Genomic DNA, 10,581 nt, shown 5'->3' on the forward strand with positions numbered 1-10,581 from the left:
GATAATTCCAGTGAATCACAGGGTGCCATGGGGACACATAGGAGCGGCACCTAAACTAGACAGTGGATAAGAGATCAGGGAGCTTCCTGTAGGAGGTGATGCCTGAACTAAATCTTGAAGGAAAAATAGGAGTTTCAAGCAAAGAACAAAAGGAGAGTTAAACCAGGAAGAGGATCTATCATGTTGACAAGTATGGATACTGTGGGAGCATGGTACCTTCTGGAAATGGGTAGTAGTTGGCAATGGGAAAAATTAGAAGATTTGGCCAGGTGACTAATATGATGAAGTTTCACAGAGAGCCTACCCGCTGCAGTGTAGAGAATGGATTTATTTATTTTTTATTTTTCTTATGTTTATTTATTATAAACATATAATAAATATGAGAGAAACAGAGCATGAGTGGGGGAGGGGCAGAGAGAGCGGGAGACAGAATCTGAAGCAGGCTCCAGGCTCTGAGCTGTCAGCACAGAGCCCGATGTGGGGCTCAAACCCACGAACCATGAGATCATGACCAGAGCTGAAGTCGGATGCTTAACTTGACTGAGCCACCCAGGCGCCCCAAGAGAATGGACTTAAAGTGTTAAGTCTGAAGCCAGGAGAACAGTTCAGAAGGTTAATAATATTGGAGGAGGAGACCATTTCGTGGAGGAGTAGAAGTGAAGCATTGTAGAATCAAGGCTGGTTAGGAAGAGAAGTAAAGACATGAGGAACTGGTGGGTAAGAAAGAATAGAGTCAAGGAACTGGAAACCTCAACAGACTTAAAGAGTAGCCTTACTGGAAGCAAAGGAAATAAGAGTTAGAAGACTGGAACGTTGTAGTTGGAGACAAGGGGATAAGATTTCAGTCCAGATCTCCTGGGAGGGCACAGTGTAGGTCATGGCTCTGGGAGTGAGTGGCTATGGCAACATGACGGTGAGTCATTGGAGTTGAGGAGGGCAAGGAACCAAGAAGTCAGGGTGCTGGCTAGACCATCTGCATGCGTAGTTAACACCATCTGGGTTTGCAAAAGACCCGAGGTGGACAGGAATACAGTAGGTAAGATGCCAAAGTCTTCAGGGAGTGTGGTCAAGTGACCAGGACATCATCAGTGGATGATGGCAAAAGTAATAAGAACTAATCTTTAGTGAGAGCTTATGTGTCACTTCAATTCTTACCTAAAATTCTAAACACTGTACATTTTATCCTACAACAATACTATGAGAACTATGTGCCCAAGATGATAACCACTAACCACATGTGGCTATTTAATTTTAATTTAAAAATTCAATTCCTGGAGTACCTGGGTGGCCAGTTAAGTGTCCAACTCTTGGTTTTGGCTCAGGCCATGGTTTGATTCATGGTTCATGGGTTCGAGCCCTTCGTTGGGCTCTGCACTAACAGTGTGGGGCCTGCTTGGGATTCTCTCTCTCCATCTCTCTCTCACAAAATAAGTAGGGCGCCTGGGTGGCTCAGTCTGTTGAACCTCCGACTTCAGCTCAGGTCATGTTCTTTTGAGCCTGGCTCACTGCTGTCAGTGCAGAGCCTGCTTTTGATTCTCTGTCCCCCTCTCTCTGCCTCTCCCCAACTTGAGCAAGCTCGCTCACTCACTCTCTTTCTCTCTCCCTCCCTCTCTCAAAAATAAATAAACTTTAAACAATAAATAAACATTTTTTATAAAGTTCAATTCCTCAGATATACTAGGCACATTTCAAGTGTTCAATAGCCATATATGGCTAATGTCTACTATATTAGCACAGACATGGGATATTACCATCCTCACAGAAAGTTCTACTGGATAGTGTTGATAGCCCTCATTTTACAGATGAGGAAACTGCAGTGTGAAAAGGTTATGTATCCTGCCCAAAGCCAAAGACCTGGCAAGGGAGAGAGCTGGGATTTGGACCCAGTTAGTCTGGTTTGATCACTGTTGCCCTGAAGCAGTGTGCTACACATCTTCTCAATGGAAGGTGAAATAGCTGGCCCTTAAAACGTAGAGGGATTTATAGGACTATCAAGGCAAGCCCTGATGGTACCTCCTCAGTAGCAAACGCTTCTCCCTTGCTGGCAAAGTCTGGATTTTGTACAGGTGTTCCCCTCCCGTGCATTCAGGGGATGACTCTCATTGGTCTAGACAATCTCAGTATTTCCATTCCCTTGGCCAATAGGACCTTAGGGAGTTCTTGGGAAAGATTTTGCTCGTCTTCAATCCTAAGTCCACATGGGAGGACTGAACAGTTGTGACCATGGATAGCACATAGGAGAGAGTAGCAGTGTGAAGAGGTAGAAAACTGTTGAATTAGCCAGCCCTGGCTCTGCTCTAGAACACCTCCTTGTTCAATTTACTTTAATTGGGTCTTGTGTTACTTGTTTCTAGATGTAGCCCTAACTGAGACTTCAGTGGAGCATCTGACTATTGGAAATGGAGACCCCAGAGCATCTGACTGCCCATGTTCCCATACCACCCATCTTGTTCACCTGAGAGAATAAGTGATAGCTCATTAAAGGAAGAATGTCCCCAGGAAAGAGGCAGGTTTCAGACAAACAAAGAGGGTCAAGGACAATCTGAGCCAAGCCCCCCCCCCCCCCCCCCCCCCNCGCTTCAGGCTTTGTGCAAGGAGGGGGATGGGGATCAGTGCAAGGGTGGTCAGGAAGAGGAAGCACTGGGCTAAGTGGAGAAGGGTGGACGCCCATGAGGCCTGCCAAGGATGACAGGATGTGAGCAATGGTGGGGTCAGATGATCTCAAGGTTCCAAATGGAGCCCTGGGGCCGTCAGAGGATTACTGTTAGCCCACAGATCTTCATCTCACAGAGGGAGAAGTGGCAACCTTGGTGGGTGGGTGAGCATCTCTGTACGGAGCCAACTGTGGTCAGGACTGAGCCTCTGCAAGGAAATCCCAGCCCTCTAACTGGCCTTCTAATTACTGTCTTGCCTCTCTCTCTCTCTTCCCCTGTGTAACCAAGCTTCTTGGGAAAGTTATTCACATTCGTGGTCTTCCCTTCCTCACCTCCTTAGGACACTGCCAGCGAGTCGCTTTCCCCACCAGTCATACATGCCCAGGCCTGTCTTTGCTGGACCTCTTGGCAGTATTCAGCACTGTTAGCCATTCTTGACTAAGCCCTCCCCTTTTTGGTTTTCCTGTTTCCTCTCTCCTAGTCCTCCCCCTACATTTCTAGGTGCTCCTTCTCAGTCCCGTCTTCGCAGGCTACTCCTCCTGTGTAATCTCATCCAGACCCAAGGCCGAAGCATCCCAGCAGCAAAGCAATATAATATGGTGCTTAAAACCATGGCCTCTGGGGCTAGCGCACCTGGGTTCAAATCCCTGCCATACCACTCCATTGCTGTCTGACATCCATACCCCTATCAGAATATAGATCGTTAGCCTCACCCCATCCCCTGGTGAGGGGAGGGGACTGTTCTGATTTTATTTTCTGGAATTTATATAAATGGAATAAAATGGGATATGCTTTTTTATGTTTGTTTGTTTGTTTGTTTTTTACTCACCCTTAAATGTTCTGAGACTCACCCGTGTTGTGGGTGTATCCATAGTTTGTCCATTACTAGGTAGTATCTCATTGTAGAAATATACCACAGTCTATCCTTTTTTTTTTTTTTTTAATGATAAACACCTGGCTGTAGCCAGTTTTTGGCTATTATGAAGAAAACTGCTATGAGCATTCTTCTTCAAATCTCTGTTTGCATATGTTTTCATTTCTCTTGAATAAATAACTAGGAGTATAATTGCTGGGTCATAGGTATATGCTTACTTTTATAAGAAATGTTACATATTGTTCCAAACTGATAGTACATTTTACATTCCCAATACTGTGTGTGAGTTCCAGTTGGTCTACTTCTCACTAACATTTGGTGTTGTGAGTTTTTACTTTATTTTTGTTTTTTAAAAAAATGTTTAGTGTTTTATTTATTTCTGAGAGAGAGGCAGCATGAGCAGGGGAGGGTCAGAAAGAGAGGGGGACACAGAATCTGAAACAAAATCCAGGCTCTGAGCTAGCTGTCAGCCCACAGCCCGACACGGGGCTCGAACCTACGAACTGTGAGATCATGACCTGAGCCGAAGTCGGATGCTCAACTGACTGAGCCACCCAGGTGCCCCTGGTATTGTGAGTATTTAAAAGTTTAACCATTTTGGTGAGTGTGGAAAATTTTCCACTGTGGTTTTAATTAGCATTTCCTTGATGACTAAAGATACTGAACACTTTTCATGTGCTTATTGTCCATTCATACATGCTCTTTTGTGAAGTATCTGTTCAACTCTCTTGTCCACTTAAAAAAGTTGTTTTTTTATTACTGTGTTATAGACTTTTTTTTTTTTTATATATCCTGGATACCAGTCCTTTGTCAGATTAGTATTTTGTTTACCTATTTGGCCTACTTATTCGTTTTCTTAATGTCATCTTTTGATAAACAAAAGTTTTAAATCTTGATATTTCTTTTTTTAATGTTTGTTTATTTTTTTTAATGTTTTATTTATTTCTAGGAGGGAGAGAGAGAGACAGCGTGAGCAAGGGAGGGTCAGAGAGAGAGGGAGATACAAACTCTGAAATAGGCTCCAGGCTCTGAGCTGGCAGTCAGCACAGAGCCCGACGCGGAGCTTGAACCCACGAACCGCGAAATCATGACCTAAGCGAAAGTCGGACGCTTAACCAACTAAGCCACCCAGGCGCCCCAATGTTTGTTTATTTTTGAGAGAGAGAGAGAGACAGAGCTTGCATGGGGGGAGTGCACTGAGAGAGGGAGACACAGAATCTGAAGCAGGCCCAGGTTCTGAGCTGTTAGCACAGAACCGGATGCGGGGCTTAAACTGACGAACCACGAGATCATGACCTGAGCCGAAGTCAGAGGTTTAGCCAACTGAGCCACCCGGGGCCCTTAAATGTTGATGTTTCTTTTATGGTTATTGCTTTCTATAAGGTAAGAACTTTTTTACCACCAAGTCATGAAGATATTCTACGTTTTTACCTAAAGTTTATAATTTTAGCTGTTAGGTCTTAGTCTTTTGATCCATGTTGAATTAATTTTTGCATATAGTATAAAGAAGGGGTCAAGGTTCACTTATTTCTTCCTTATAGATATTCAGTTGTTCCTGCACCATTTGTTGAAAAGCTATTCTTTTTCCCAGTGGATTGCTTTGACACCTTTGTCAAAACTCAACTTTAAGTGTGAGTCTATTTCTGACCCCTCTTATTCTGTTTCATGGGTCTTTTTGTCACCTCTTAATGCCAGTACCACACTGTCTCGATTACTGTAGCTTACAAGTCTTGAAGTCAAGTGATATAAGTCTTCTAGCATTGGAGTTTTAAAATCTCTTCAGGTGATTCTATTGTGCAGCTTAAATTTGAGAATTTTTAGAACATTCTAATGTGAGCCAAATTTCTAGTCCTCGCTTTCTGTCACTCTTCTCTAGGCTGACATGATAAGCCAACTAATATACTTCATCCTGTCTTCTTAGTCTGGAATCCTCTTCCTCCTCAGCTCTATGGCTGATCCATCAGAACTTCAACAATTTCTCACCTGGGTCTCCACTACTTCTAGAGAGTAAGTTCTAAATACTTAGTGTGGCCAAAATCACCCTCTGTGACTAGGTTCCCTAACACTTCATCCATTATCTTCCCCAACAAGTATCTTTAACTTCAGCCACACCATATTTGCCATTTATGTTTTAAACTTCTTCATGTCTCTATGCCTTTGCCTGTTCTCCAACCTAAAACACGCATCCCTCGTCATTGCTTGTCATCTTCTTCCTCCCTTTCAATATGTAGTTTGGCATCATACGCCCACCTCTGCTTTGATCCCTTTATCTGGAATAGTGATCTGGCTCTGGTTCCCTCTGTGTTTGCCTTTATCATAGGCATTAGGTACTGTGTTGTGATTGTCAATCATCAGGTTGAGCCACCCCACTAAATTGTGTACTTCTTGAAGGCTGAGATTGGGTGTTTCCATCTCTTGTCCCTACTGAACACTTAGAAATGTGTCCAGCACAAATGAGGTACCTAATAAATGTTGATTCAATGAAAGAGAACTGGGCTCCCATCTGCACTATGATTTGGGGCACATTTCCTTAATCTCCTTGAGCCTCTATTGCCGTTATCTACAAACTGGAAATAACACCTATGCCACAAGATGGTTCTGAGATATAAGTGAGGTAATCCATGTAAAATATATTGAGTGGACTTGGTACATGCTAAGTGCTCAGTAAATCTTGGTTCTCTCCCAACCTTCCACCAGACCCTTCAGATACCCTTCAATTCACACTTCTTTAACCTTCTTTAACTGACCACTAGGTGGCGACGGTCTCTGGCCTGACATTCAGTCCCAGAGCTGCCTCCTTAATGCCCCACCTCTGGCAGGAAAGGGAGGTATTTAATAATTTGCTGGGAGATGCAAAAGGGAGATATCTTTTTTCTACATCAAATTTTTTGCCTACTGCTACCATTCTAGATATCCCAATCATGAATTTCAGAGAATTCCTCCTTGATTTCCCATATTTGGATTATAATTTCAACGCAAGGATTTAAAGATGGAAGAAACTTAAGAATAAAAGTGGGGTGGGACACCAGGCATCTCAGTCGGCATAGCATGACACTCTAGATCTCTCGGGGTTGTAAGGCCACAACAGAGAATAAAAGATTACTTTAAAAAAAAAAAGAATAAAAGTGGGGTGAAAAGAAGCTGAGTCAGAGAAGGACTGAATAATGAGTGCAATAGGAGAAATATAGGAAAGATGTTTATAGCCATATCTCATTTGACAGTGATTAGGTTGTCTCCTTTCCTTGAGTAGGCGCCCCTAGTCTTAACACTCCTGTTAGCCTCCTCCAGTCAAGAGCTCCTCATACTAGGTGGATGCAAAGAAGTAAAAGACATGATCCTTGCCCTTAAGGAGTTTATGGTCTGGTGGTTGGCACAGAACTCCCAAAACTGAGTGCTAAATTCTAGGTATTGAGGCTATCTTGAGGGCTTAGAGAGCCACCCTCAGCAGTTCACATACTGGAAATAACCCAAAAAGCCCAACAGTCCCAGTAGATTGTGAAGTATCCAAGCAAGGAGATTGCAAGCAGCCAATATAAAGAGTGAGCTAGATATGTGTGTTTAATGTGGAAAGGGATCAAAATGAGTTAATTGAAAAAAGCAAGTTACAGAACAGTATATAGTGTATGAGCTCATTTGTGGTTTTAAAGAATGTCTATTTACATCTGCTTGTCAATAAAAAAATGTTTTTAACATTCCAAAGGAGACCCACAGAACTCTTGGTAATGGTTACTGTGAAAATAGGGCTAAAGAATAAGATGTTGGAACACGGCAAATTTATTTTCACCTTCCTATGCTTTTTTAAAAAAATGTTTTAATGTTTATTTATTTTTGATAGACAAAGAATGAGCAGGGGAGGGTCAGAGAGAGGGAGTCACAGAATCTAAAGCCGGCACCAGGCTCTGAGTTGTCGGCACAGAGCCCGACGCAGGGCTCACACCCACGGACAGCCAGATCATGACCTGAGCCAAAGGTTGACTGAGCCACCAAGGCACCCCCACCTTCCTATACTTCTTATATTCTTCTTGTACTTTTCTATACTCTTTGAGGTTTTTAACTATGTATTACCATGTTTTACAATGTAAAGAGTTCACATTTGATTCCATTGTCTATAGATACTGAGCAGAGATGTTCACTGGCCAGGAAGAAACATAGGGAAAGCAGTTTTAGGAAGATACCCTTATGAAAGAAGGAATGAAATGCCCCTCACAGCTCTCTTGGGCTATACATATGGTCACTCCAGATAGCTCTTTCCTTTTAGAGCTGTCTGAAGTCGGCTTCAATCTGATTTCATCTGGACCACAATATCAGGATCAGGGTCCTAGGTAAGGAAGGAACCTAATAGGCATTCATTAAAAACAGTTAGTGGGGCACCCAGGTGACTCAGTCTGTTAAACATCTGACTCAATCTCAGCTCAGGTCTTGATCTCAGGGTCATGAGTTCAAGCCCTGTGTTGGGCCCTATGCTAGGTGTCAAGCCTACTTTAAAAAAAAAAAAAAAAACAGGGAAGTCTGGGTGGCTCAGTCAGTTAAGCATCGGACTTCGGCTCAGGTCATGATCCCGTGGTTCATGTGTCGGCCTCTGGGCTAACAGCTCAGAGCCTGGAGCCTGCTTCAGATTCTGTGTCTCCCTCTCTGTCTGCCCCTCCCCTACTCACTGTCTCTCAAAAATAACCAAACATTTAAATAATTAATTAATTAAAACAAAAGAAAAGAAAAACAGCCAGTCCTTGCAGTGTGCCTATCACTGTATTAACCCATGAGGGCTGGATAAAGAGATAAATACGACCCTACCCCTGTCCAGAGAAACTCTCTGGCAGTGGAAATGGAGGAAATCTGAGCTATATTTCAGAGGGAAACATGACAGGCCTTGAGCACAGGCTTGCAAGATTGGACATAGGAGAGAAAGGTCTGAGGAGAAATTGGCAAAATGTCTGAAGTTTCTAGCCTAGGAGACTAAAAGCAGGTGGACTTGACCCTGAGCAAAGTGAGCCCAGAGGAAGCTCTGGTTTGAGGAAAAGGTCCAGTTCTTCTGGATTCTTCTCACTCTCATTGCCATCAATGGGACAAGTCTTCCATGCTGCTCCCCTTCCTGCCAGGGAGGGACTGGTGTGAGCACTTGGATCCCTTTCCATTCCTCCACTAGAATTTAAAAAGTGAAAATGGTGAACCCTCTCTCATCTCTAACGTCAATTTCTGGCAGCCCTCGACGTTGCGTCCCTTAACTCTGACTTTCAGACACCCAAGGCACAACCTTAAAACACCGCCCAGAAGGGGGCAGTGGCCAGAAGCACATTCACCGGGCTCTGGGAACCGCCCGCAGGCGCCTTCAGGACTCAAAGCAGCATTCCCGTGCGGGCTCGGGGCCGGGACAAAGGTCCCGCACGCAGCAGACACCTTAGAACTCCAGGCCTGGAAGCAGGGGTCCAGAGTCCCTCATCTTATTCCAAATCCCTGTTGCTCAGAATCTAAAACCCCGACTTCGTGGGAAGTCGGTCAGAAGGTATAAAAAAACAAAACACCAAACAAAACATAAATGAGCCCAGACCTCTTGGGGCGAAGTGGGGTGGCCCTTCCCCAACCCCACCCGCTGGTGACTCACCTCCCTCCAAACCAGGGCTTGCCCCTCCCGAGCCCGGTGCCAGGCAAGTAGGGCGGGGCGGGTACTAAGGTGGGTTCCATCCCCAAGCCCTACGCGGGCGGACAAGCTCCTGCGTGTCCCCGCGGGTGTCCCTGTTTACTCTGAGCCCTGGGGCGAGGTGGGGGCGGGCCCTCGCAGCCCCTCCCCCACCCCGCCCCCCTTCTCCGAAGGCCCCAATCCCTGTCTCTGTTTTACAAAGTCTCCAAATCAAACCTCAGCCTTTCCGCGTATCTTCCTTGCGGACTGGCGGCCCCTGCCCCCCACTCCAGGCGGGAGAGGCACAGTCAGGGTTCCCCGAGGAAATCAGGCCTCGGCCTGGACCCCGGGTCTTGGATCCCTAGACCGAGCCTGAACTCCTAGGGCATGACACCGAGTTTCAGAGAGAAGCCCCTCAGCTCTCTTCGCCCACTGCCCAATCTCCCCTCGGCCCTTCAGCTCTCTGAAGCACGGGGGGGAGGGGGAAGGCCCAGCCTGGGGAGAGGGCGCTCCAGGCCCCACATTGGCTAGCGGGTTCCGGAGACCTCCACACTCGGACCGCTGACCCGAGATCCAAATCTTGTCGCTGCTCTGACTCCCCCTCCCCAGGGCAGCGCGCCAAATCGGCGCATGCGCACTCACAGGATTGCCGCGTAGCTCTTTCTACACCTCTCCTTTTCTTTCCCCNCTCGGAGATGGGGTTGTGAGCTTCGCTCGGGGAGGGGGAAAGAGGGGAGAAGAGAAAAGCAGGGGGTTGAAGGGTTTGGATTTGGGAGGAGGGGGCGGGCGCACCCCCGTCAGCAGGCCCTCCCCAAGGGGCTCTGAACTCTACCTCTTCACCCACGCCCCTGATGCTCTTTGCTTAAGGATAGGGTAAGAATAGAGGAGGAGGAGGGGAGAAGGAGGAAAAAGGGGGACCCCCCAATTGGGGGGGCGACGGCAAGAAGTAGCAGGACCAGAGGGGAGGGGGCTGCTGCTTGCATCAGCCCACACCATGCTGACCCCGCCGCCGATGCTGTTGCTGCTGCCCCTGCTCTCAGCTCTCGTCGCGGCCGCTATCGATGGTGAGTGAGATTCCGCGGCCCCCTTGGACCCCTGGGGACACCCACTCCCCAGCCCCCACTCCTGCGCTCAGATGGGGAAGGGAGACGCGGGAGGGGGTGGCTTTTGTTATCCCAGTCCAGCTGACACAGCAGCGGCCCGAATGGGGGCGGGGATGGGGGTCCGATTTGGAGGATGGGGGCCCAGGGCAAATGATGCTTCCGGGACCCCCCAGCCCAAACAAAGACCAGAGGCCTGGGAAGGGAGGAAAGGGCTCCCCTTTTTTTCTGATCCTGGGATCGAGAGGCCTTCTCCTCCTGTCTCTTGTTGGGGAGGGCCTCCGCCTCCCCTACATCCTCCCCCCCCCCATCTGAAATGTGAAGGAATCAGGATTTGAA

The 10,581-nt window shown here is 46.7% G+C and overlaps 1 protein-coding gene across 1 annotated transcript in view; it reads left to right on the top strand.

The window, feature by feature from the left end:
* The first annotated feature begins 9,954 nt into the window (after positions 1–9,954).
* The window catches only part of LRP1 (LDL receptor related protein 1), an 81,006-nt gene continuing 80,379 nt past the window's right edge, over positions 9,955–10,581 (top strand). Inside the window, exon 1 of the mRNA XM_077757422.1 lies at positions 9,955–10,206. Within this exon, the coding sequence (XP_077613548.1) occupies positions 10,137–10,206 (70 nt within the window). The 5' untranslated portion in view covers positions 9,955–10,136. The remainder of the gene's footprint in view (positions 10,207–10,581) is intronic.

The sequence above is a fragment of the Crocuta crocuta genome, unplaced genomic scaffold (genome assembly GCF_008692635.1).
Source record: "Crocuta crocuta isolate KB4526 unplaced genomic scaffold, BGI_CrCroc_1.0 scaffold549, whole genome shotgun sequence".
NCBI lineage: Eukaryota > Metazoa > Chordata > Mammalia > Carnivora > Hyaenidae > Crocuta > Crocuta crocuta.